Source organism: Papio anubis, chromosome 3 (assembly GCF_008728515.1).
Source record: "Papio anubis isolate 15944 chromosome 3, Panubis1.0, whole genome shotgun sequence".
Taxonomy (NCBI): Eukaryota; Metazoa; Chordata; class Mammalia; order Primates; family Cercopithecidae; genus Papio; species Papio anubis.
This window is the reverse complement of record NC_044978.1, coordinates 38161799-38189412: the sequence shown is the minus strand read 5'-3', so window position 1 is coordinate 38189412 and position 27614 is coordinate 38161799. Positions and strand designations below refer to the sequence as shown.

General features: G+C 40.0%; 1 protein-coding gene across 12 annotated transcripts in view; it reads right to left on the bottom strand.

Annotated features, from left to right (window-relative positions):
* Positions 1 to 27614, bottom strand: part of SH3D19 (SH3 domain containing 19) — a 203526-nt gene that overhangs the window by 70706 nt on the left and 105206 nt on the right. For all 12 annotated transcript variants that reach the window (XR_004182652.1, XM_031664231.1, XM_031664233.1 and 9 more), the window contains exon 3: positions 1522 to 1562. Coding sequence is in view for 3 of the 12 variants with exons in the window: in XM_031664231.1 (XP_031520091.1) it covers positions 1522 to 1562 (41 nt within the window). In the remaining 9 variants the exon portion in view is untranslated. The remainder of the gene's footprint in view (positions 1 to 1521; positions 1563 to 27614) is intronic.

The window sequence follows — 27614 nt, the reverse complement described above, 5'->3', positions numbered from 1 at the left end:
CACATATTTATAGTTCACCAATGAAGCAAAAAAACGGCGTAGGGAAACATGGCATATTTTTCTGTATTGTCACCTAGTAAAATTTTCACTGGAATTGTTCAAATGCATGTTCTTCATGACCTGTGAATATCCCAAATTCATAATAAATATTACAAATTATGGACCGGGCATGGTGGCTCACAACTATAATCCTAGAACTTTCGGAGGTCAAGGCGGACAAATCACTTGAGGTCAGGAGACCAGCCTGACCAATGTGGTGAAACCTCATCTCTACTAAAAATACAAAAATTAGCTGGGCATGGTGGTGGGTGCCTGTAATTCCAGCTACTCAAGAGGCTGAGGCAGGAGAATTGCTTGAGCCTAGGAGGTGGAGGTTGCAGTGAGCCGAGATCGCGCCACTGCAGTCCGGCCTGGGCGACAGTGAGAGACTCTGTCTCGGGGGAAGAAAAAAAAAAAAACCAAGTTATGCTTCTAAAAATAGGGCACGTTCTCCTCAGGGCGGTAACCTCAGTTCAAATAATGTGAAGAACATCTAAAATCCTATCTTTATCCTTTTCTAACACAGGCAATCCATGTTCTATTTTTAAAGGGACCTTTCCAGAGCCTTTTATTTAAAAAAGTGTTAAAATACCACACTAATAGCAAGTTTTGAAGTTTTAACCAAGAGATAAGGACAGAAAATAGAAATGTTCCTTTCTGATGGGAATTCTGCTCTTAGCACTTCTATCTTGATGTGGCAGTATAAGCCCGTCTTTATAGGCACTTATACAGTTAAAAAATAAATTGTAAAGAGTACCTGTAGAAACAAATGAATCACAAGGATTAATATTTCTTTTTTCTTTTCTTCTCTTTTTTGTTTTTTTTTTGAGACAGTTTTGTTCTTGTTGCCCAGGCTGTGAGTGCAGTGGCACGATCTTGGCTCACTGCAACCTCCGCCTCCTGGATTCAAGCGATTCTCCTGCCTCAGCCTCCCGAGTAGCTGGGATTACAGGTATGTGCCACCACATCCAGCTAATTTTTGTATTTTTAGTAGACAGGGTTTCACCATGTTGGTTGGGATGGTCTTGAACTCCTGACCTCAGGTGATCCACCTGCCTTGGCCCCCAAAAAGGTGCTGGGATTACAGGCATGAACCACCGCACCTGGCCAGGGTTTAATATTTCTTAAACCTGTAAGATATCTCTAACTCTAGAAAATAGTTACATAAAATTTATATTAGATCACAGAAACTAACTAGATAGGCAAATAAAAAAAAAAACAGATTTATACTATCACATTTGGGATTAAGAAAAAAAAAACCCAGCTTTGTTCTGTAAGAGAAAAACACAGTTCTGAGAGACTGGCTTATCAATAAACACAAGCTGAAAAGTAGCTGTTTGTCTGAAATGCTTTAATACTTCTTAGGAGAAGCTACTCTTGGGTTCTTTGTAGATGTGTCAGATACAATCACCTGCTGGAAATCTAAATCATCACTTAAAATTATTACAGAGGAAAATACAGACAAGGAAAAAACAAACTTACATCTCTTGATTACCGCTCTAATGGATGACAAGGGTCCTTGGCTAGAAAAAGAAAGAAAACTTATTATACATTCATTAATCCTTTTGAAAAGAGTCATTCATAAGGCCAAGTCATTTCTGGGATTCAATATGGTGCCAAGCCACAAGTTTGATACATTATTTACTGGCCTATCCTCTTTACAAATCAAAAATTAAGGAAATTTTAAAAATTACCTTTAATTTGTTTTATAGGAAATATATTTGCGGTATAAGTAAAATTTTGCCTTAAAATTGCTTTCGTAGCTGCTTACATATCTTCCAGTGAAAACCTGGATACCACTCGTAATTAGACAGCATTACATCGTGCTCAAAATAACTTTATTCCTTATAGCTCTTTTGTGTTTGACACTGAAATTCCTGTCTTCACATATCACATCAAAGTACATAAGCTATATAGTCAATTTGACCTAAGGACCAACAGCATTTCTTCTTAAGATCAGAATTTAAAACATCACCACCTAAAAATAAAATAATCTTGTGAGACTTTCCCCTCTCCCTCCCAGACTCCCTGTCTCTCTCTCCCGCTTCTTTCTCTCCCTTTCTCCCCTCCTACGCAACACCCTGCTTCCTCTCTTGCTCTTCCGCCTTTCACCGTGGGATGACATGGCAACAAGAAGACCCTCTCCAGATACCAGCCTCTCAATCTTGGAATTCCCAGCCTCCATACCCATGAGCCAATAAATTTCTGTCCATTATAAATTACCCATTTTGTGGTATTATAGAAGCACAAAATTGACTAAAACAATACTATTGTGCTATACAGGGGGAAAGATTAAGCTCTAGGAGGTCTCTGATACCATAGAGAGAGGACTGTAATATAAAGATACAACTGTTTACAGTAATACTGATTTTTTAAAGAGTGCTTTAAGACTTTCTGTAAAACAGCTACTTGAAAAAAAGAATTGGTATAAGGTACAGGTGGAATGTCCCTCATCCAAAATGCTTGGGACCAGAATTATTTAAGATTTCTTCTTATTTTGGAATATTTGCATTATATACTTACCAGTTAAATATCCCTAATCCAAAAATCTGAAATCTGAAATGATCTAATGAGCATTTCCTTTGAACATTATGTTACTGCTCAAAAAATTTCAAATTTTGAAGCATTCTGGATTTTGGATTAGGGATACTCAGTCTGTAATACAGAAGGCGTAACAGCCCTCTTAGTGAATACATCACAATGTCCTTGCTCACTACCACTGATTTGGCAGGGATAATATTATGAATTTAAAACATCCTTTGTTTCTTTTGTTGAGAAGGAAGATGTACTGATATGGATGGAACATGGAAGGTGTTACGGGTTGAAGCATATCCTCCCTCAAAAAGAAATGTTGGTGTCCTTACCAGTAGGACTTCAGAATGTGATCTTATTTGAAAATAGAGTCTTTACAGATGTAAATAGTTAAGATAAGGTCATACTGGAGTTGGATGGGCCCCAATCCAACTTAACTGGTTCCTCAGAAGATGGCCATCTGAAGAGCCAAACCAAGGTACACCAAAGACTGTACCTCATGCTGGTCAACCTCCATAAGCTAATAAGCAAGGAAGAATTTGCTTATGAGTTTCAGAGGGGGCATAGCACTGCTGACACCTGATTTCAGACTTCAAGCTTCCAAGACTGTGAGATGGAGTCTCGCTCTGTCACCCAGGCTGGAGTGTGGTGGCATGATCTCGGCTCACTGTAAGCTCCACCTCCCGGCTTCACGTCATTCTCCTGCCTCAGCCTCCCGAGTAGCTGGGACTACAGGTGCCCACCACCACGTCTGGCTAATTTTTTGTATTTTTAGTAGAGACGGGGTTTCACCGGGTTAGCCGGGATGCTCTGGATCTCCTGACCTCGTGATCCGCCTGCCTTGGCCTCCTAAAGTGCTGGGATTACAGGCGTGAGCCACTGCACCCGGCCTAAAGGCATTCAGTTTTATAAGGGAAGCAGAGCATAAAAGTTCTGCAAATTTGCAGCCTGACAATGTGATAAAAGAGAAAATCCCGTTTTCTGAGGAGAAATTCGAACCAGCTGCAGAAATTTGCATAAGTAACAAAGAGTCAAATGTTAATCTCCAAGACACTATGGGGAGAATGTCTCCAGGGCATGTCACAGGTCTTCATGGGGTTCCTCCCATCATAGGCCCTGAGACCTAGGAGAAAAAAATGGTTTCATGGGCTGGGCCCAGGGTCCCTCTGCTGTGTGCAGTCTAGGGACTTGGTGCCCTGCCTCCCAGCTACACCATCTGTGGCTGAAAGGGGCCAACATAGAGCTTGGGCTGTGGCTTCAGAGGGTGCAAGCCCCAAGCCTTAGCAGCTTCCATGTGGTGTTGAGCGTGCAAGTGCACAGAAGTCAATAATTGAGTTTGGGAACCTCCACTTAGATTTCAGAGGATTTATGGAAACACCTGGATGTCCAGGCAGAATTTTGCTGCAGGAGTGGGGCTCTCAAGGAGAACCTATGGTAGGGCAGTGCGGAAGGGAAATGTGGGGTCGGAGTCCAACACAGAGTCCCTACTGGGGCACTGCCTAGTGGAGCTGGGAGAAGAGGGCCACCATCCTCCAGATCCCAGAACAGTAGATCCACTGACAGCTTGCACTGTGCTCCTGGAAAAGCTGTAGACACTCAATGCCAGCCATGAAACCAGCTGGGAGGGAGGCGATACCCTGCAAAGCCACAGGGGTGGAGCTCCCCAAGACCATGGGAACACACCTCTTGCATCAGCATGACTTGGATGTGAGTCAAAGGAGATAATTTTGGAGCTTCAAAATCATTTTGGAGCTTTAACATTTGACCTGCCTCGCTGGATTTCAGACTTGCATGGGGCGTGTAGCCCCTTTGCTTTGGCCAATGTCTCCCATTTGGAATGGCTGTATTTACCCAATGCCTGTACCCACATTGTATCTAGGAAGTACCTAACTTGCTTTTGATTTTACAGGCTCATAGGTGGAAGGGACATGCCTTGTCTCAGATGAGACACTGGACTGTGGACTTCTGAGTTAATACTGAAATGAATTAAGACTTTGGGGAACTCTTACGAAGGCATGATTGGTTTTAAAATGTGAGGACATGACATTTGGGAGGGGCCAGGGGTGACATGATATGGTTTGGCTGTGTCCCCACCCAAATCTCATCTTGAATTTTAACTGCCACAATTCCCATGTGTCATGGAAGGAACTTGGTGGGAGGTGATTGAATTATGGGGGTGGGTCTTTCCTGTGCTGTTCTCGTGACAGTGAACAAGCCTGGAAGCTCTGCTGGTTTTAAAAAGAGGTGTTCTCCTGCACAAGGCACATAAGTAGAAAGCATGATATATCCACTGGGGCAGTACAACTGTCGGAAGAGCAGGGAATCTGTTCTTTTTTATTTATTTATTTATTTTTGAGATGGAGTCTCACTCTGTTACCCAGGCTGGAGCGCAGTGGTGCGATCTCGGCTCACTGCAAGCTCTGCCTCCTGGGTTCACGCCATTCTCCTGCCTCAGTCTCCCCAGCAGCTGGGACTACAGGCGCCTGCCACCACGCCCAGGTTATTTTTTTGTATTTTTAGTAGAGACGGGGTTTCACCATTTAGCCAGGATGGTCTCGATCTCCTGACCTCATGATCCGCACACCTCAGCCTCCCAAAGTGCTGGGATTACAGGCGTGAGCCATCGCGCCCGGCAAGAGTACAGAATGTGTAGTCAGTTAGAGGTGTTTTCTTATTTGTGTGAGCTGGCCAATTTACTTACTTGCTGGAATTGTTTCCTTATCTGTAATATGAGGATACTAGTGCCTATCTTTTGGCTTCTTGCTAAGACTGAATAAGAAAACTCTGTGAAATATATATCATAGTACTGGGCACATATTCGAGTCTCAAGGTATGTTAAATTTCCTACCCTATTTTCCAATATAAACATTTCTGTGGTTCACAATACATATGGCTGAAATTTTTGGGACTATCCTGCCATCACCAGCGAGTTAACCTATAGTTATTATAACCCTACCTTATAAATTTAAATGATCTGCATTTCTGCAGAATTATTATTTACCATTTACAATCATTCTGAGTTTCACAACACATACTTCTCATATACCCAATCTCCTATGAAGCCAAAGCAATAACAAAACCAAGAGAACAAAACAAACCTACAAGCTTTTGTGAACACTATATTTCCCCCATTGAAAACACAGACCTCTGTTCCTTTAGGTCATCCTTCTCAGGATGTTTCCCAGAAAATGGGCATGCTGATCAAGTAGCTATGTATATTTAGTTTCATATTTAACTCTATTAAAAAAGAAATTCCACAAAAAAGTTCAAAGATCTTGGAAAAGACTTTCAATTATGTTATTTATAACTACAGCCAGTTTAAAAATCAGAATATGTTGCCCCGTCCTTCTCAATTCTTCTTCTTCTTTTTTTTTAATCACACATTCCTGTCTTGACTCTCTAATTAGGCTGCAAGCTTCTCAAGGAGAAAGAATGTATCACGTAACATGTGCCCACTACTGCACTAATGTGAACTCTGCTCACAGAGAGAAAGAAATATTATAATTTAAATAGTACTAGTTATTCCACCTATAATCCACTTAATAAGCAAATCCCCAGGGATAATTTTGCTGCTGGTTTTGTTTTGTTGGACTCAATTGCCAGTTACATCTCACTGTATGTACGTCTTATCAAAAGTGTTTGGTCTAATGTTTGAAATAGTTTTTTTTTGTTTTTTTTTTTAAATACAAAATGTCATCTTGATGAGCATTTGGTGTTAACTAAAGAAGAGCACTCACTTCTAATGGAAAACTGGCCAGGTTGACCTTATTTAGAGATGGTGCAGTAGACTTTACCAAGGCACTTAAATTGGCAATAAATCTTGTACGTTTAGTATCAATTAACAGAATTTTGGAAGTAATTCTGCATATTTGGTTTTCTCATTGTACACTTTCGTTAGAACCTGTCTCTTCATAAGTTAAGACTCTGGTAGTTCCCAAGCAACAAGCAGCACAAACTCTTCACTGGTATGCTGCTAAATTTCAAACCATGTGTAATATACAGTAACATACAGTGATGTTAATCAGATGGAACTTGTCTGAGTGGGTTATGTTACATGACGTGAAACAGATACAACTTGGTTTGGGAAGAGGTATGGTGCATGTCAACCTAGCACCTAAAAAATGTGGCATTTACTGCAACATACGAGCACAGAACCTAACCCTTTCAAATGTGAACACAGAAAGGTTAAGAACTGTGGGTCTGATGTATAACTGTGTTCAATGAACACCTGTTGAATGAACCAAGGAATTAATAACCAGAATAAACCTTTTCTGGGGTTATATCTTTCCTCCACAGTCAACCTAAGTGATCTATAGAAAAAGTTTATACAGAAAACCTAAAAAGACAAAAAGGGCTAAACTCTAATCCTCTCTTTTCTAGATGTGTAGCAGTATAGTAGGATTAATTTTTTTTTTTTTTTTTGGTCACTCAGCTCTGTCACCCAGGCTGGAGTGCAGTGGCATGATCTCGGCTTACTGCAACCTCTGCCTCCTGGGTTTAAGTGATTCTCCTGCCTCAGTCTCCCAAGTAGCTTGGATTACAGGTGCCCACCACCACGCCTGGCTAATTTTTTTGTATTTTTAGTAGACGTGGGGTTTCACCATGTTGGCCAGGCTGGTCTTACACTCCTGACCTCAAGTGATCCACCCACCATGGCCTCCCAAAGTGCTGGGATTACAGGCATGAGCCACCACCCCCAGCCAGTAGGATTAATTTTTATGATTAGGAGTTATTTGTTGGTAAAAGGCATAAAAAGGATAGCACAGGTCTAAAGAGGTGTCTATTAAATGCCAGGAAAAAAATAAGAGATAAAATATAGACAAATATATGGTAGTTTCAGTTTGAAGCATCCACAACATCTACAGACTGATTTTTCAAACTTTTGTCTTTTTCAATTCTCCTGCCTCAGTCTCCCAAGTAGCTGGGATTACAGGCACCTGCCACAATGCCCAGCTAATTTTTTGTCAATTTAGTAGAGAGGGGTTTCACCATGTTGGCCAGGCTGGTCTCGAACTCCTGACCTCAGGTGATCCGCCTACCTCAGCCTCCCAAAGTGCTGGGATCACAGGCATGAGCCACTGTGCCCGGCTAAACTTTTGTCTTATTAGCTGATGATTTATTTATTTTTCATCAAACGAGTAATGTGCATTTAACTGTTAAGAGTTAACTTTAATTTTCAGCTGGGCATGGAGGCTCACACCTTTAATCCCAGCACTTTGGGAGGCTGAGGCGGGTGGATCACCTCACGTCAGGAGTTCGAGACCAGCCTAGCCAATGTGGTGAAACTAAAAATACAAAAATTAGCTAGGCGTGGTGGCACATGCCTGTAATCCCAGCTACCCGGGAGGCTGAGGCATGAGAATCACTTGAACCTGGGAGGCGGAGGTTGCAGTGAGCCCAGATCGTGCCACTGCACTCCAGCCTGGGCGACAGAGTGAGACTCTGTCTTAAAAAAACAGAAAAGAAAAAAAGAGTTAATCTTAATTTTCAACCAAGAAACCTAATGCCTATGCTATTCCGGGCATTGTGCTGGGCACCAAAGAATGAAGATTAACTAGGACATGGACCCTGCCCATTGGTGCTCATGGTCTAGTGACAAGCCTGTAGATAAGAAAAGAGCTTATGATTTGAATTTCTGCTTTTCTTAAAATTAGAACATTTATATATGTTTTTTATCTTTTATCAGAGAGGTATTTTTACATATTAGTTCCTCTACTAGAATATAATCTCCTTCTCAGGCCATATACATGTTGGAATGATGTTGCACATAAATCCTAAATTTAAAAAATTATAAATTTTAAAAAATTGAGGCAATTTAAGAAGTCCTCTTGACATGCCCAGATTCCGTGCCATAAAATACTTTAGATCATATGTAAAGAAAAGCTTTCTGAAAAACAACTGACTCATCCAGTTACACCCTACTCCCTACTTAACAATGACTTTAAAATATGTGAAGAGAAGTTCTTAAAAAAAAAAAAAAAGAAAAAAGAATTTTCTCAAACCTGTCATCCTGGTTTTCAAAAACTATACATATGCAAAGGGGTGACACATCCCTTCGGACACTTTCTTAGAACGTTTGGGGAAAACCTAGTATAAGCTGCTGCCACAGACATGAGACTGGCAAGGGAACACTGCCTGGCAAGAGAAAGTAGGACACAGGAAGCTGGGTGGAAATTTAAACAGGAATCATTTGGTCGTATCAAAAAAGGAACATCAAAGGCAGATGTTTTCTACATCACAGTCCATATTTAGAGTCTTAACATCTACACATACAATAAGAAACAAATCTGGGCAACATAGTGAGACTCCTATCTCTACAAAAAAATTAACTGGATGTAGTGGTGCGTGTCTACCCGTAGTCCCAGTTACTTGGGAGGCTGAGGCAGGGGGAAGGCTTGAGCATGGGAATTCGAGGCTGCAGTGGGCCAGGATGGCACCACCACAGCCCAGCCTGGGCAGCAGAGAAAGATCCTGTCTCAAAAACAAACAAACAAAACATAAAACACAAAGTAAAAGCCCTCTGTCCAGGGACGAAAAGGGAAGGAGAAAAGATACTAGCTTATCACTACCTAGAAAAATCTGCTATTTATAGTATTAGTTTTTTTTAATTAAACATATACTGAATACTCCAATATGCTGGTTCTCATCAGAACATAAAATCTATTTTTCTTGATGGGACTTAATTAAATTAAAAAGCTTCTGCACAGCAAAAGAAATAATCAGCAGAGTAAACAACCCACAGAATGGGAGAAACTCTTCACCATCTATACATCCAACAAAGGACTAATATCCAGAATTTACAAGGAACTCAAACAAGTCAGTAAGTAAAAAACAAACAATCCCATCAAAAAGTCAGCTAAGGGCATGAATAGACAATTCTCAAAGGAAGATATACAAATGGCCAACAAACATATGAAAAATGCCCAACAACATTAATTATCAGGGAAATACAAATCAAAACCACAATGTGATACTCCCTTACTCTGCAAGAATGGCCATAATCAAAAAATCAAAAAACAATAATAGATATTGGCATGGATGCAGTGAAAGGGAGACTGCTGACACTGCTAGTGAGATTATGTAAACTAGTATAGCCACTATGGAAAACAGTGTGGAGATTCCTTAAAGAACTAAAAGTAGAACTACCATTTGATCCAGCAATCCCACTCCTGGGTATCTACCTAGGTATCGTGCACTGCACAGCCTGGGTGACAGAGTGAGACGATCTCAAAAAAAAAAAAAAAAAAAAAAGAGTTAACCTTAATTTTCAACCAAGAAATCTAACGCCTATGCTATTCTGGGCATTGTGCTGGGCACCTTAGGGTAAAATAAGTCATTATACCAAAAAGATACCTGCACATGCATGTTTATAGCAGCACAATTCACCACGCCCAGACTTCTAATTTACTTTGAATTCGTCAGAAGGGAGAGTTGCATGGTCTGGGTGTCTAATATCTACTGATGATGTGGCAATCAAAATCAGCAGGAAAATTCAAATGTTCCAGAAGCAGCTAATATTTGGAACTAGGTTAGCAACAAATGTTACAAACAAAGGGGTGCGTGCATGCATGTGACTATTTGGGAAGATGTCTTAACCTTAACATGTGATATTTTCAAATGAGAGCATATTCATCTCAATTAACCAGTGCAATATTCTGTGAAAAATAAAACCCTACTATTAATTCTAAAACATATGAAAAATCAGTGTGTTTAGAAGGCAGAAGGGAACAAAAAAAGGTGAGAACCACGATTTTGTTTCTCTCCATTCTTTACAAGATTAAAATAAAACTACTGTAAGGGATAATAGTGGTCATTTTAAAATGTAAAAACAAATACATATTTTAAGCATCTGAAAATGATCAAAACATTAATTGACACTTCTAAAAACTTAGAAATTAGGTCAGTTTGAAGCCAAGGCTTTATGTGAAATAGTGAGGCAGATACTTTTTTAAAAAGCAAAATTTAAATGTTATTAATAAAAATGCATAAATTATTTAAATTGTTGTGACACTGTAAGATTTTTTCCACATCACATAACTTTAAAAAATATATCTTTCAGGCCAGGTGCGGTGGCTCATGCCTGTAATCCCAGCACTTTGGGAGGCCGAGGTGGGTGGATCATGAGGTTAGCAGATTGAGACCATCCTGGCTAACAAGGTGAAACCCCATCTCTACTAAAGATACAAAAAATGAGCCAGGCCTGGTGGCACATGCCTGTAGTCCCAGCTACTTGGGAGGCTGAGGCAGAAGAATCACTTGAACCCAAGAGGTGGAGGTAACAGTGAGCTGAGATCATACCACTGTACTCAGCCTGGGTGACAGAACAAGACTCTGTCTCAAAATATATATATATAAATATATATATATTTCTCTATATATTATATAAATATATATTTATATATTATAAATATATTTATATATTATATATAAATATATATAATTCTTTATATATTATATAAATATATTTCTTTATATATTATATAAATATATTTCTTTATATATTATATATAAATATATATAACATATTTCTTTATATATTATATATTTATCGTTATATATTATATATATATTTATCTTTATATATATTTTATATATATATATATTTCAAATGTGAATGCCCTAGTCACCCATTTCTTAGTTTGTATCACTTGATCAAAGGTTTTAGGTTAGCTAAGCCTTCCTTTGACCTTTTAGAGGCTCGTACATCATTACATTTCTAGCTTTTCACCAAATATCTAGTGATGTCTAAGCCAAAATAAAATACGTTCAATCAATGGTTGAGAAAATAATGAAGCAACAAATATATACATAACAGCAAAACTTAAATTCATAAAAATGCATAAATTATTTAATTACCAATAAAAACAAACACATTTTAAACATTCATTTAATTGAGTCTTTCAAAAATAGGCAGCTCTTAAGGAGTTACTGTTATAAAGCTGAAGGCTTTAACCAAGAATATAAACGCAACGTGGAAACAGCTGAATTCATTCTTAACAATCAAAGATTTGTTCTCCTCTAGAAATTGCAACAGAAACTTCAGCAGTGGGTAGGCACAAAACCTTTACTCTAAATATTCAACAATTTCTCCATGACACAAGCAGGGCTAGCAGCCTTCCCACTAGCTAGTATCTCTTTTTTTTTTTTTTTTGCAAAGTCACTGGAGAACTTTCCCATTAGATACCAAGAACATATTTGGTAGCCCAAGGACATTAAAGTGATTTAAAATTATAAATACCAATAGTTACATGAAATTACCCAAAAGATACAGTAAACTTCTAGATTTGGGAGCTCACAAATAAGTATGTTTTAGGATATTATTAATATATGATGTATCTGAGGAGACCATCATTTAAGGGGAATGACTGACTGACTGTTCATTAGGACTATAGACACTGAGTCTGAGTACATCTGTCCCCAAACAAGCAGTTCTCTTTTCAGGATATTTAAAAAGATTCACAGAGAGGAAATGTGCCTTTTATCAGCCTCAGTTTAAAGAAGCAGACAGGAGAGACGCAAGAAGGTACAGCAGAGAATGTAGTAGAGAACGGCAGGTATCGAGTTCAGCAGAATAAAGGATGGGGCACAATATTGTGGGTGGACAGAGCAAGGTTCCAGATATTCTCAAAGTAAGGACTCTGCCTGAGAAATGACAAAGTTCATTTGGCAGCATACTTTGAAATAACTGGCCTGCTGCACAGGGGGGCATATGCTGTCCCATCCCCACTCATTCCCTCTTCTTTCCTGCCACACTGGAAGCATTTCATTCAGCTATTCTCATCTAGCCTCCCCTTGTGACCAGCTCCATCCACTGTGAAATGGCCTGAAGTGCAGACTGTGCCAAAGCACAAGAGTATGCATGACCAAATCACACCGGAATCCATGTCTACAAGGTAGATAAACAAGTCCCCAAACTATGAAACAGTATAATCCCAATATTATTTGTAAAATCTTACTTTAAAAAATATATATTTCTTTTGCTGTGGTCTGAATGTTTGTGTACCCATCAAATTCATATATTGAAATCCTAACCCCCAAGGTTTTGGTACTAGGAGATGTGACCTTTGGGAGGTGATTAGGTCACAAGGGTAGAGCCCTCATGAATGGGATTAATGTTCTCATAAAAGAGGCCCCAGAGAGATCCCTTGCCCTTTCTGCCACAAGAGGAAACAGTAAGAAGATACTGTCTATGAACCAGACTGCAAGACCTCATTAGACAGGGAGGGAGTCTGCTGGTGTCTTATCTGGAACTTCCCAGCCTCCAGAAGTCTGGATTTTTTTGTTTGTCATTTATAAGCCACCTGGTCTATAGTATTTTGTTACAGCAGCCTGAATGGACTAACACATACATACATACACACACACACACACACACACACGCACACACACCCCACACACACACCCCACACACATACTTGTATAATTACATTTATACAAAAAAAGTGAGAATGCATCTACCCAGTGATGTGCTGGAGCCAGCTCATACTGGCTCATGTGAGCTGACAATTGAATTTTCAGAAATTTTGCAAACCAGTTGTTAAATATAACCATTATGAAAAATTAAGTTATATACACTTACAATTAAAACAAAGCTAATATTAAAGGTTCATCATTTCCTACTTATTTTCTTAAACTTTACTACTGCTAATGATGTGCTACTGTGCATCTCGTCCCAATCCATCACCAGCGGTATCATATTGGTAGCTTTAAATTGGCCATGGTGGTAATATTTATACCACAAAACTGGCAAATTAGGGCTTAATTTATCATTTTATTGACTGTCTAAATTTAAGAAAGTGACAAAGAAAATGTGAGTAATAATAATGCACGTTCAACCTAAAATATGTGGCGCTGTTACATTATGACAAGAACAAAAAAACTGAGGAAACATTCTTCCAGTATTTGAAAACTATCATCTGAGACAGAAAAGAGGTTGCTAATGCAATTAACAAATGAATAGAAACCTTGACTTATATTTTGGTTTTGGTTTTTGTTGACACATATTTTGTTTCACATTTATCTTACTCATTAATATAAACAAACATATCAACTAACATTCATACTGGAATTACACTCACAGAGCAAGTTGCTCACATTTATCACCATACCACCGCACAAGCCCCAGATGTTAACAATAGTTGATTCTAAGAGGTAGAGAATTAGGAATGATTTGTCATCTACCTGTGTCTCTGAATTTTTCAAGCTTTATAATTACTTTAATAATTTGTATGCTATTTTTAAAAATTGCTATAGCAAAAAACAAAGCAAAATAAATTCACTGGTTCATGTCAAATTCATGACCTCTAAATAATGAAGATTACAGCCAAACCACCAGCCAATCAATCACTTTCTGGAAATAGCAGGCTGAGTTCAAAGTCACATGTAGATGCCATTATAGGGCTGAAAATCCCCCAGAATCCTGATGTGAATTACAAAAATGAATTAGAGCCTGCACACAACTTCAAATCTCTGTATTTCCCCTACCCCTAATGCTCTAACATACAATAAAAATACAGGGCATTAATAATCCAATTAAATCCATATAAACATTTAGAATTTTAAAAGCATCAATTTAGATATTATTTCCCAAGTGTTTTCTATGTTCCAGCAATTTTCCTAGGTGCTGAGAACAAAAGTAAAACAAGATGAGTCCCTCTATGCAATGAGATTACACTTAAGTACAGAAGACAGAGAAGTAAACAATTTTTTTTAAACAGGTCATTTTAATACAGATTAGAAAATGTGGAACCACCTAGGAATATCTGGAGTGTTTAAAAAATAGTATCACAAATATAGAACTAACCATGAATGCCAATTTCAATGAAATACAATTAAAGGAGAGGGTAAAGTATAATTAAACTTTAAAAAATAATAAATTAGGCCGGGCGTGGTGGCTCATGCCTATAATCTCAGCACTTTGGGAGGCCGAGGCAGGAGGATCACCTGAGGTCAGGAGTTCCTGACCAGCCTGGGCCAACATGGCGAAATCTCGTCTCTACTAAAAATACAAAAATCGGCCAGGCATGGTGGCGGCCACCTGTAATCCCAGCTAATGGGGAGGCTGAGACAGGAGATTTGCTTGAACCCGGGAGGCAGAGGTTACAGTAAGCTGAGACTACCCCATTGCACTCCAGCCTGGGCTATAAGAGCAAAACTCCAACTCAAAACAAAACAAAAAAAGATAACAATAAGGCCGGGCGCTATGGTTCATGCCTGTAATCCCAGCACTTTGGGAGGCCGAGGTGGGTGGATAATGAGGTCAGGAGATTGAGACCATCCTGGCTAACACAGTGAAACCCCATCTCTACTACAAATACAAAAAATTAGTGGGGTGTGGTGGTGGGCGCCTGTAGTCCTAGCTACTTGGGAAGCTGAGGCAGGAGAATTGCTTGAACCCAGGAGGCGGAGGTTGCTGCGAGGCACCTCACAGTGCCACTGCACTCCAGCCTAGGCGACAGAGCAAGACTCCATCTCAAAATAATAATAATAATAATAATAATAAAATAGATTCTTAGTGGCAAGACTATGCATACATGAATAGTAACATCTGCTTCTCTATAGCAGCCAAAGCCAGAGTTGCTCCTCAAACTCCCAGCTAGTCCAGTGCTGGCATTTTTAGAATTGATGTGGCACTACAGTCCAGTACTAATTCCAACTTTTAGTTGTACTAAAGATGATCCTCCTCACACCTGTAACCAATATCTGTGTCACCATAAGAATGTCTATAAGATATGCCAACTGTCTCTTGTGTCATGGCCCTTCATGTTGGAAAAATTCCTAATGATAGAAATCAACCGAAATGAAGGTGTGAATGGATAGATGGAGGGACAGGTACGTAGGCAGACAGAAAGACTTCTTTTTAACAACCTTACTTTCAAAACACAAGATACAGTCGTTAGTAATTTCCACTACCTTTAGGTTCCATCTATTTAGGCATCAAGTATTTATGTTTTATTAATGGAGTAACAGAGCATGAGGGCCCTTCTAAACACCCAAAACTAGTGTGATAAAGTTGTACGTTTTGCTTCCAAATACTCTGACCATTAAAACCGGGGCTTCAATTTTCCCAGGAGAGATTATAAAACTGTTTCGGTCTAAGTTGAACTATGTCAGAGGCTATTTGGAATTCTGCCTAAAATTTCAAGAATGCTGGGGGGTTGAAGGGGGAGAGGAGATGGAGACAAATGAGTAAAGAGAAACATGACTGTTGGTGGTGGGGTTAGGATCTAAGACTCACTTCCAAACTTTACTCCTAATCCCACCTCATTCCCACAGGCCACAGCCCTAACACCAAAGGCCTGAAAAAGACAGGTGGAATTCCCATGACAGGACCCCGAGCAGTCGCAGCGTCAGTGCCACTGGCCCCGTCATCGCCACCAGCCCTTTTCCAGGAAGAGTCAGCTGACGCGGAACAATCCTTGGCAGTGGGGATCGGGGCTACTGGATGACTTCAGCAGCCTGAGAAGACAAACAGTGTGAAGATCACCAATGCACAGATCCTAACCAGACAGGTTTTCTTTAGCTTATTTATTTTTGCAAGTAGCTTCAAAAAGGAATAAACTTCTAGAGGTCCTCAGATTCTCTGTTGTTTTTATTTCATGTGAAAATGTTTCCTCTCCACTCAGTTCAGGAAACATTCACTGATCACTGATAACCTCATGGTGTCGGACCACGGCTGGAGATACAAAGATGAACCACTGCCCTCAGGTGGGGATGCGAGCCCCACCAACTTATGACGGTCATTTGTGCTCTAGATAAAAGTATGCCAAGGAACTGTCTTTGGTTTGTTTTTGACCCTGAGGCATCAAAATGTTTCAAATAATAATTTTAATCCCAGTTTTAAATTTTTAACACCAAGACTTTGTACTTGTATTCCCTTCTAATTCTATCCTGCTGTTAGAGATGTTTGTTTTCAAATGAGGACTTTCTAAAGAATAATGACCTTTCTCTTACTGAAATAATTCAGCCTTGATCATTTTATTTTATATTATTTGGGGAAACAGAATAAAAGCTGGTCACCATACTAATACTAAATTGCATCGTAGTAATTTTGTGTGTATGTTTTTGGGGGAGGATTTTTTTAAAATAAACTTTTAATTGTAAATTAGTTTTAGATTTCCAGAATAGTTGTGAAGAAAGTTCTCATATACCCCACACTGTTTTCCCTACTATTCTCATCTTACATTAATATGTTACATTTGTCACAATATGTTTTTAAACTAGTCTGGTATAAATTCTACTTTTCCATGTTTTATCTGTAAGAGGTTTATAGAAAGTAATAGAAAAAAGTCCTACACGAATTAGCATAACACTGAGTGACAGTATTGTTAGCAAAAATGATGTCAAAACCTAAATATTTTCTTAAGGTAAAGTCATGTCCAAATTGAGGAGTGAGGTCAAGTAGGCCCATTCACAGGACTCACCACTTTGACTAGCTAGCTCCGTACAAAGATAGACTATCTGGGTTGGTATTTTACAAAGAAGTACTAGTAAAAGGAAGAAAAAAATCAGGAAGCAGGAAGACTGCTAACCCTTAATAGGGTTTATATAGTAAATCAGGGTGAAGCGAAAATTTCTGTAGATTTATTTTTTAGGGTTCCAAGTCTTTACATTTAGTATAAACTACCTCAGTGCCTAGCAAAATGCTATTCACACACTATAAATATCTTTTGAATATAAGTGAATCTCACTTTCAAAACATATCATAGTACAGAAACTCCAGTATATCTGCTGTTTGATGTCAAATATAGATTCATCAATGTTTCATGGAGATGTTATTTTTAAAATCATGATCTTTCCCACATCAGGCTTACATAAATTAAAGTTGCGGTTTTGCCTCAGGCTTAAGCAGAACAAATCTATGGGAAACTCAAAGGTGGTATTTTTAACAATCATTATCTAAAGAAATATAGCAGTGCCTTATTTAAATACTGAGATCAAGTCTGTTCTTTTTTTATTTTTATTTTTTGAGACAGAGTCTCACTTTGTCACCCAAGCTGGAGTGCAGTAGTGTGATCTCCGCTCACTGCAACCTGTGCCTCCTGGGTTCAAGTGATTCTCCTGCCTCAGTCTCTCAAGTAGCTGGGATTACAGGTGCGCACCACCACACCTGGCTAATTTTTACATTTTTAATAGAGACGGGGTTTCACCATGTTGGCCAGGCTGGTCTCGAACTCCTGACTTCAGGTGATCTGCCACCTCAGCCTCCCTAAGTACTGGGATTACAGGCATGAGTTACTGAGGCCACCTGGCCAAGTCTGTTCTTTATGCAAACCGAAGGCCAAAGAGAAGAGAGAAGAGGTGAGCATACAAAGGTATCCTGGGAATTTGTACAAACAGGAAGTACAGCTTAACTTTGTGCAGTGCTGGGAAACACGGCAGCTTTTCATGCAAGCTCTCATTCTTCCTCACTTTCTCTCTGAAAACACATAATTTCTGCTTCAGTCTTCACATCTTCTGCTACACTTGAACTCTTCTTGATTGTTTGCTGGCATTCCTGTCTTTGTACATAAACCATCTGTTTGTTTTAGGCTATCAGTGAATTCTTGGAGACACAGAGAATGTAGGACCATCCCCGTGATGGTTGTCAGACACAGCATGAACTATGTGAGGAGTCTGGGGGTCTGACAAGCCCAATTTCAGCTCTGCCTTTACTCACTCCATGAGTAAAATCACATGTCAGTTTCCTTATCTGTAACATGACATTATTGGATTGGATGATCTCTATTCTACCCACTAGGTCTAAAATTTTTAAAATATGAAACTTAAAACACTCCAAGATTCCAATTTAAATTCATTTAATAAGAACCAATTACTTAATCCAACTGCAGTAAAGGGAGCTGGACTTGATATTTAATCCATTCCAATAGTAATAAAGAAATAACTAATCTAATTGACCTATGCTAATGGTTTTACATCTCTTAACTCACTTAATCCACATATCCACCCTTACAAGAAGGTACTGTTATTATCCCAGTTTAGTTTACATTAAATGTCAAAGGACTCACAGCTGGTAAATGGTGAAGTCAGGATTGGGACTTGGACAGTCTGGCTCCAGGCAGGGCCAGAGTTCTTTGCCACTGTGCTTCACTATCTCACAAAAAGTTCACATACAGTTGAATGCTGAGAGGAAACACACACACACACACACACACAACACATTAAGTGAGAATTGTGATTTAATTACCAAAGAATCTTAAGTACTGTCTTCTTTCACTGAACATACCATGGCTGGAAGATTTAAATCAGAGGCAATGGTGGAGGAAAGGGGACAGAATCTTAAATAGTATCAGAAAATGATTTAAAACTTTTATCACTCCTGGGATTTATTCATAAAATATAACATGTCAGGGAGTATATACAAATAAATGATTGGATATTTACAGGTCTGGCTGTATTTTGTGTTGTTTTAGAAAATCCTACATTAAAGAAGGGTTTTGTGTGTGTGTGTGTGTCTGTGTGTGTGTTTTGCCTTTTGTTGATGAAAAAAGACAAAACAATAAAGTCTTCTATTGCTCACTGGCATAGATATGATGTCAGTGTTCATAAGACAAGCAATACACTTCCCTCTTCACACAACATATTATATGGCATGGTTTTTTTGTTTCTCCATAAATACTGTAAAGTACCACCCTACTCTATTTTCTCAATATATTCATGGTATCCTAATCTATATGGAAATAAATTCTAGAATCAAAGCTATAGTTTCAGTAGTCCTAAAACTATGTTATGTTTTAGGTATGTTTTAGTGAGTATGTTAGGTATGTGACTTTCAATTACAGTAATTTTATCATTATTTCTTCTAATGGTATTGCATTGTCTTGTGAGGTTAAAACAACCGAAACCCCTTTAAACTTGAATTAAATTAAAGGGGTTTTTATTATGAGCACACAAAGGTATCCTGGGAATGAGTATGAACAGGAAGTGCAGCTAAACTTTGGGCAGTGCTGGGAAACAAGGCAGCTTCTCGTGCACGCTCTCATTCTTCCTCACTTCCTCTCTGGGACCACATCATCTCTGCTTCAGTTTTCGCAGTCTTCTTCACTTGGACTCCCTGTTCATTCACTGGCATACCTGGCCGGTGTTCATCAGCATGCATATCCTACCAACCCCAAATCTAAATAATTTTAAAGCTCCAGAAACCATGGCTGTCAGCTCTGTGTCTTTTAGTTTGAACTTTCAAGAGAAAAAACTTGATTAGCACACCCTATAGGATAGAGTTCTATCAACTATGGCCAAATGGGGTAGGACCATGTGGAAACCTGGCCACAGGTGCCTTTCCTTCAGCTGAGATTGGAGGCTTGGGAGGCAGTTCTCAGGGATGCAGTGCAACCACCACTACTGCATGAGATACAATTTAGTAGTAGTGCATCACCATCTTATCGTTCAAACCTATGGAAAAAAACTAAACACTGCAGGCCTAGAGAATCTACAAGAGGAGCAATTACAGGGGTTGTTTCCTGAGTGACTGGTAAAAGCTTTGAAACCCAAGGCCACCGTGAAGTAGCCTAACAGTTTATCATGCTTTTTCCATTAGCTGTTTTACTTCTGAGTGGTCTATCTTTATCTACTTTGAGTGAGAGGGCAAAGACGACATCCTACATTCAGAATGAGAGGAGGTTAGGTTATGCTCAAAGAAATGCAATGAGCTTCCCAAAAGGAAGTTGATCACTGTGTGGAAAAATTAGCACTAGTGAAAAGAGAGGACCAAATCTATCTTTTCTTCAGGTAGCCAAAGGTAATATTTTGCCACTATGTCAGAGGCCTGCGGGACTCTGAACAGTTCCTATCAACTCCAGACTTTACCAGTGCATATAAAGCAGGCATGTGTAACAGTGTGCTTATCCAAGCACGAAGAGATGGCACAAATGTGTAAGAGCAAATAGCGCCTGGATCAAGGTGTTTATGCAGATGCTGGCTTATGTTCCTTCACAGAATCCCATCATGACCACACACCCTGGCTTGAGTTGAGAATCCTTGAGGACAATAATAATGCAATTGTAGTTTCTTATGACAAAACTAACAAACATCAAACTGATATGTCAGAAAGAACTTCTGGGTTACAGAGACTTGAAGAGCCCCGACCTTGAAAAGCAGAGATAACACTGAAAATCATTTCCAAGTGGGTTTAGTCTGCTTAACTGAGGTCCAAAGCAACTATGATAATCAATGTTATGTGTCAACTTGGCTAAGCTACAGTCTCCAATTATTTAATCAAGCATTAATTTACATGTCGCTACAAAGACATTATGTCAGTGTGATGAAAGTCTATCAGTTGATGGGGCTTTATCAGGGTATGGGAGAGTATCCTACCAAATCTCTGTGGGCCTGATTTAATCAGTTGAAAAGCCTGAAGAGCAGAGCTAAGGCTTCCCTAATGAAAAGAAATTTCACCTGTGGATGGCGGCATCCATCCATGGATGAGAGTTCCAGCCTGCCCTTCCTGGTGGCCTGCCTTACGAAATGCTGACTTGCTTAAATCAGCTCCAACAATCACATAAATATTTCCCTGCAATAAATCTTTCTCTCTCTCTTTCTTTTTAAAGATGGAGTTTTGCTCTTGTTGCCCAGGTCGGAGTGCAATGGTGCAATCCTGGCTCACCGCAACCTCTGCCTCCCGGGTTCAAGCGACTCTCCTGCCTCAACCTCCCAGGTAGCTGGGATTACAGGCATGTGGCACCACACCTGGCTAATTTTTTGTATTTAGTAGAGACGGGGTTTCACCATGTTTATCAGGCTGGTCTCCAATTCCTGACCTCAGGTGATCCACCCACTTTGGCATCCCAAAGTGCTTGGATTACAGGCGTGCACCACTGCTCCCGGCCCCAGTAAATCTCTTAATATACATCTCCTACTGGTTCTGTTTCTCTGGTTGAACCCTGACTGATAAAGCAACTAAATAATTATAATAACCCCAAGAGATCGGTACTTTAATTAGCTCCATTTATAGATGAGGAAACTGAGGTAAAGAAAGATTAAGAAACTTGCCCAGGGAACCCAGCTCCCAAGTGGTGAAACTGGGATTCTAACCCAGTCAGCCTGATGCCTGGACCTAAGTACTTCACACACTGTTCCACAGCTTCTCTGAGTAGTTCTACCAATGCAGGCAGAAACCAAACAGCTGAAAAAGTATTTCTTTCTTTTTTTTTTTTTTTTTTTGAGAGAAAGCCTCACTCTGTCACCTAAGCTGGAGTGCAGTGGCGCAATCTTGGCTCACTGCAACTTCTGCCTCCCAGGTTCAAGCAATTCTCCTGCCTCAGCCTCCTGAATAGCTGGGATTACAGGTGCTCACCACCACACCCAGCTAATTTTTTGGTATTTTTAGTAGACATGGGGTTTCACCATGTTGGCCAGGCTGGTCCCGAACTCCTGACCTCAAGTGATCTGCCCACCTTGGCCTCCCAAAGTGCTGGGATTACAGGCATGGGCCACCGCACCCAGCCTGAAAAAGGATTTCTTAAAAATCATTTTGGATTGCCCTAAAAAGCCTCCAAACTTGGACATGACCTGAGAGTATTTTTAAAATTCATTTTAGATCACCCTAAAAGTTCCCCAAATTTGAGCACAGACAGTCCAGATTTCAAATACAGGCTTAAGGGTTATGCACTGGTGTCTATGCCTTGAATCCAGGTGATCTGACTCCTGAATGGCTTCAGAAAGGCCTCTGAAAAGCTCCGAGCATACAGATTTCCAGAGGCTGTGGATTAGCACAAGATCCCTTTTGGAAAGCACTCTTTTGGGATCAGAAATAAAAATAACAGAAATGGGTTAAAAAAATCTGAGCATTCTAACATAAAAATATGAGTTACACTGGAAGAAACAATAGTCTTATTGGACACCTTCTAGAACAGAGTTCTATTAGCTATGGCCAAATGGCATAGGACCATTTTCTTCTGGTTCATACATAAACAACACAGGGAAAGGGAAGAACTTCAAAGAATGTTACAGAGGTAAGAATGCAACCCTTCATTAAGACAATTTGGTAGTATATATGAAAAGCCTTAAAATGTTTATATATTTTTTGTTCCATTAATTCTACTGCTAGGAATTTATCACAAGGAGACAATCAGTGATGGTCCATAAAAATACAGGCATAAGAATCTGATTACAGGATTATTTATAATAGTAAAATCTTGAAATAACCTAAACGTCTGATAATAGAAAAATAAAGTTTGGTATACTACATGATGAAATGCCATGAAAATCATGTTATGGGAAAATGTTTATATAAACTATTGTTTTATGAAAATAAGTTTATACATCCCATCCCGAGTTTTTTTGTTTTGTTTTGTTTTGTTTTTTTTGAGACAAGTCTCACTCTGTCGCCCAGGCTGGAGTGCGGTGGCTTGCATCTTGGCTCACTGCAAGCTCCGCCTCCCGGGTTCATGCCATTGTCCTTCCTCAGCCTCCCGAGTAGCTGGGATTACAGGTGCCCGCCACCACGCCCGGCTAATTTTTTGTATTTTTAGTAGAGACGGGGTTTCACCGTGTTAGCCAGGATGGTCTCGATCTCCTGACCTCGTGATCTGCCCGCCTCGGCCTCCCAAAGTGCTGGGATTACAGGTGTGAGCCACCGTGTCTGGCCACCCAATTTTTTTTTTAAAGTACACCAGGGATGCACAAAAGAAAGACTGAACCACCAATATACTAATAGCAATTATCATTGACTATTAGTGATTTTTTTCCCTTTTTTGTATTTTTACAAACTTTCTATAATAGGCATGTTTTATTTTGTATTTTGTAGTAACAAAATTTAATTGTTTGTTGCTGCTGCTGCTGTTTTTTCTTCTGAAATTGGGTCTTGCTCTGTCACCCAGGTTGGAGTATAGATCATAGCTTACTGCAGCCTTGTGACCTCCCAGGCTTAACCCACCCTCTCATCTCAGCCGTCAGGAGTTCGAGAAAAGCCTGACTATCTCTACTAAAAATACAAAATTAGCCGGGCATGGTGGCACATGCCTGTAATCCCAGCTACTCGGGAGGCTGAGGCAGGAGAATCACTTGAACCCAGGAGGCAGAAGTTGCAGTGAGCCGAGATTGCACCATTGCACTCCAGCCTGGGCAACAAGAGCAAAACTCCGTTTCAAAAAAAAATAAAAAAAAAATAAAAAAAATAGTGAACTTAATGGATAAATACTGTGTGTGTTCTGATTGTTCCCCTGGCAGTTCCCCCATCTTTTCCCCTCTCCTTGGGTCTCCTTATTCCTTGAAACAATATTGAAATTAGGGCAATTCATAATCCTACAGTGGCCTCTAAGTGTTCAAGTGAAAGGAAGAATTGCACTTCCTTCATTTTAAGTTGAAAGCTAGAAATGATTAAGTTTAGTGAGGAAGGCAGGTCGAAAACTGAGATAGGCCAGAAGCTAGGCCTCTTGCACCACACATTTAGCAAAGCTGTAATAAAAAAAAAAAAAAAAAAAAAAAAAAAAAAGATTCTTGAAGGAAATTAAATGTGCTATCCCACGGACCACGTGAATGATAAGAAACTGAAACAGCCTTGTTGCTGATATAAAGAAAGTTTTAGTGGTCTGGATAGAAGATCAACCCAGCCACAACACTCCCTTAAGCCAAAACCTAATTTAAAGCAAGGTCCTAACTCTCTTCAATTCTATGAAGGCTGAGATAGGTGAGGAAACTGCACAAAAAAAGTGGGAAGCTAGTAGAGGTTGGTTCATGCAATTTAAGGAAAGAAGCTGTCTTCAGGACATAAAAGTGCAAGGTGAAGTTGCAAGTGCTGATGGAAAAGCTGCAGCAAGTTATCGAGGAGATCTAGCTAACATGATCGGTGAAGGTGGCTACACTGAACAACAGATTTTCAGTGTAGATGAAGTAGCCTTATATTGGAAGAAGATTCCATCTAGGACTTTCCTAGCTAGACAGAAGTTCATGCCTGGCTTAAAAACTTCAAAGGACAGGCTGACCCTTATTAGAGGCTAATGCAGCTGATGACTTTAAGTTGAAGCCAATGCTCATTTACCATTAAATAATTTTTTATTTTTTAGCGACAAGGTCTCACTCTGTCATTTAGGCCAGAGAACAGTGCTGTGATCAAGGTTCATGGCAATCCTCCTGCCTCAGCCTCCCTGGGACTACAGGCACATGCCAACATACCTCGCTAACTGTTATTTTCTGTAGAGACAGGGTCTTGCTATGTTGCCCAGGCTGGTCTCAAACTCCTGCCCTCAAGCAATCCTCCTGCCTTGGCTGCCTGAAGTGCTGGGATTATACGTGTGAGGGGCATCTGGCCTCATTTACCATGTTGAAAGTCCTAGGGCCCTTAAGAATTATGATAAATCTATTCTGCCAGTGCTCCATAAATGGAATAACAAAGCCTAGATGACAGCATATCTGTTTATAGCATTGTTTACTAAGTATTTTTAAGCCCATTCTTGAGACCTATTGCTCAGGAAAAAAGATTCCTTTCAAAATATTACTGCTCATTGACAATGCACCTGGTCACCCAAGAGCTCTGATGCAGACGTACAGGGAGATTCATATTGTTTTCATGCCCACTGATACAACATCCAATCTGCAACCCATGGATCAAGAGTCATTTTGACTTTGAAGTCTTATTATTAAAGAAATATATTTTGTAAGGCCATAGTTGCCATAGATAGTAATTCCTCTGATGAACTGGGGCAAAGTAAATGGAAAACCTGGAAAGGATTCACTATTGCAGATGCCATTAAGAATATCTGTGATTCACGGAAGGAGGCCAACGTAACAACATTAACAGGAGTTTGGAAGAAGTTGATTCCAACCCTCATGGATGACTTTGAGGGGTTCAAGACCCCCATGGAGAAAGTAACTGCAGATGTAGTGGAAATAGCAAGAGAACTAGAATTAGAAGTGGACCCTAAAGATGTGACCAAATTGATGTATCCGATGATAAAGCTTCAGTGGATGAGGAGTTCCTTCTTCTGGATAAGCAAAGAAAGTGGAATTTATTCCTGGTGAAGATGCTGTAAACATTGTTGAAATGACAACAAAGGATTTAGAATAAATTTAGTTGATGAAGCAGTGGTAGGATCTAACAGGATTGGCTCCAATTTTGAAAGAAGTTCTACTGTAGGTAAAATGGTATCAAACAGCATTGCATGCTACAGATAAATTGTTTGTGAAAGGAAGAGTCAATCGACGTGGCAAACTTCATGGCTGTCTTATTTTAAGATACTGGGACCAGGAGTGGTTGCTCACACCTGTAATCCCAGTATTTTGGGAGGTAGAGGTGGGTAGATAACTTGAGCCCAGGAGTTCAAGACCAGCCTGGGCAACATGGTAGAACTCTGTCTCCACAAAAAAAATACAAAAATTAGTCAGGCATGGAGGCATACACCTGTAGTCCCAGCTACTTAGGGAGCTGAGGTGGGAAAATTGCTTGAGCCCAGGAGGTCAAGGCTGCAGCAAGCCATGATTGCACCACAGCATTCCAGCCTAGGTGACAGATCAAGATCCTCTCTTGGGTGGGGGTGGGAGGGAGACAGGCATTAATAATATGAATTTATTTATTTATTTGACAGAGTCTTGTTCTGTTGCCCAGGTGTGTGGTGGTACAATCCTAGCTCACTGTAGCCTCGAACTCCTGGGCTCAGGGCTTAATCCTCCTGCCTCAGCCTCCTGAGTATCTGGGACTACAGGTGCATGCCACCATGCCTGGCTAATTTTTAAATTTTCTGTTGCCCAAGCTGGTCTCAAACCCCTGGCCTCAAGCAATCCTCCTGCCTTGGCCTCCCAAAGTGTTGGGAATACAGGCGTGAGCCACCACAGCCAGCCTCATGAAAATATTTTGAAGACCGTAGTTCAGTCTACAAGGCTTCTTCTACCGAGAGTTTCTCTTCAGAATCCGTAACCAAGAGAAACTACTGGGCAATAGATAGTGATAAACTTTAAGTCCTGCCTGTCATTCCTTGATAGCATCCCTGAACTGCCTGCAGAAGGCAGTGTGCCAAGGAAAAACATTATATTGAGGAAACAGGTTTATAGTTGAGGGACCGTTTGTATTGTAGACACAATGTTACTCTGAAGGCTTCAAACAATCGATACTTTCCTTTCATTTTTTATTTTTTTAATTAACAAAGGATACTGATTCTCAATCCTCCTGTCCAAAAGGAAGGAAGGTCACCAACGAGTCCTTTCAGATTCCTGCCTTAAATTTTGCTGCATTTAGAAGTGTTGCAAAAGAGCCGGTTTGCTCACTCTGCATTTCTGGAAACATGGCCTACCACTAAAATGAGATTAGAAGTGGCAAAAACTTATTACGAGGGCAGAAATGAATGCTCGGATTTATTATGCAGAGGAGCTGCTAATCAACAAAGATACTTCTAACCTTGAAATTGAATTCTTGGGACCAGGCCTGATTTCTGGTTTCAGGAAAGGGTTTTACCTTTTTTTTGACGGAGTCTTGCTCTGTTGCCCAGGCTGGAGTGCAGTGGCGCACTCTCGGTTCACTGCAACCTCCGCTTCCTGGGTTCAAGTGATTTTCCTGCCTCAAGCCTCCTGAGTAGCTGGGATTACAGGATTATGCCACCATGCTCGGTTAATTTTTGTATTTTTAGTAGAGACGGGGTTTCACCATGCTGGTCAGGCTGGTCTCGAACTCCTGACCTCGTGATCCGCCCACCTCTGCCTCCCAAAGTGCTGGGATTACAGGCGTGAGCCACCGCACCTGGCCAGGGTGTTACCTTTAAGGACAAGACTGAATTCCGATCAACAGCAGTTTACTTTCGATGAGACAGGAGGTGACTGAGCTAATGAACGACTGTTCAGCAATTCTGTCCTAAGATTTTTCCAGGAATTAGCTGGTACGCTTCTGTGGCATACAGTCATAATCAATACATTTGAAGAACGTGATGTATGCTGTGTTCAATAAGGGAAAATATTTGAATAAAAATTTAAAGTCCACTTGCACAAGAATATTTATTAGTTGGAGTAAAACCATAACCTAAGGACAGACTGAGGGCCACAAAGGTGTATACAAATTTCACCTGACTACAGGCTGTTTAACCGAGATTCTGTAGAACTGTATAAACAACTACTTCTAAATT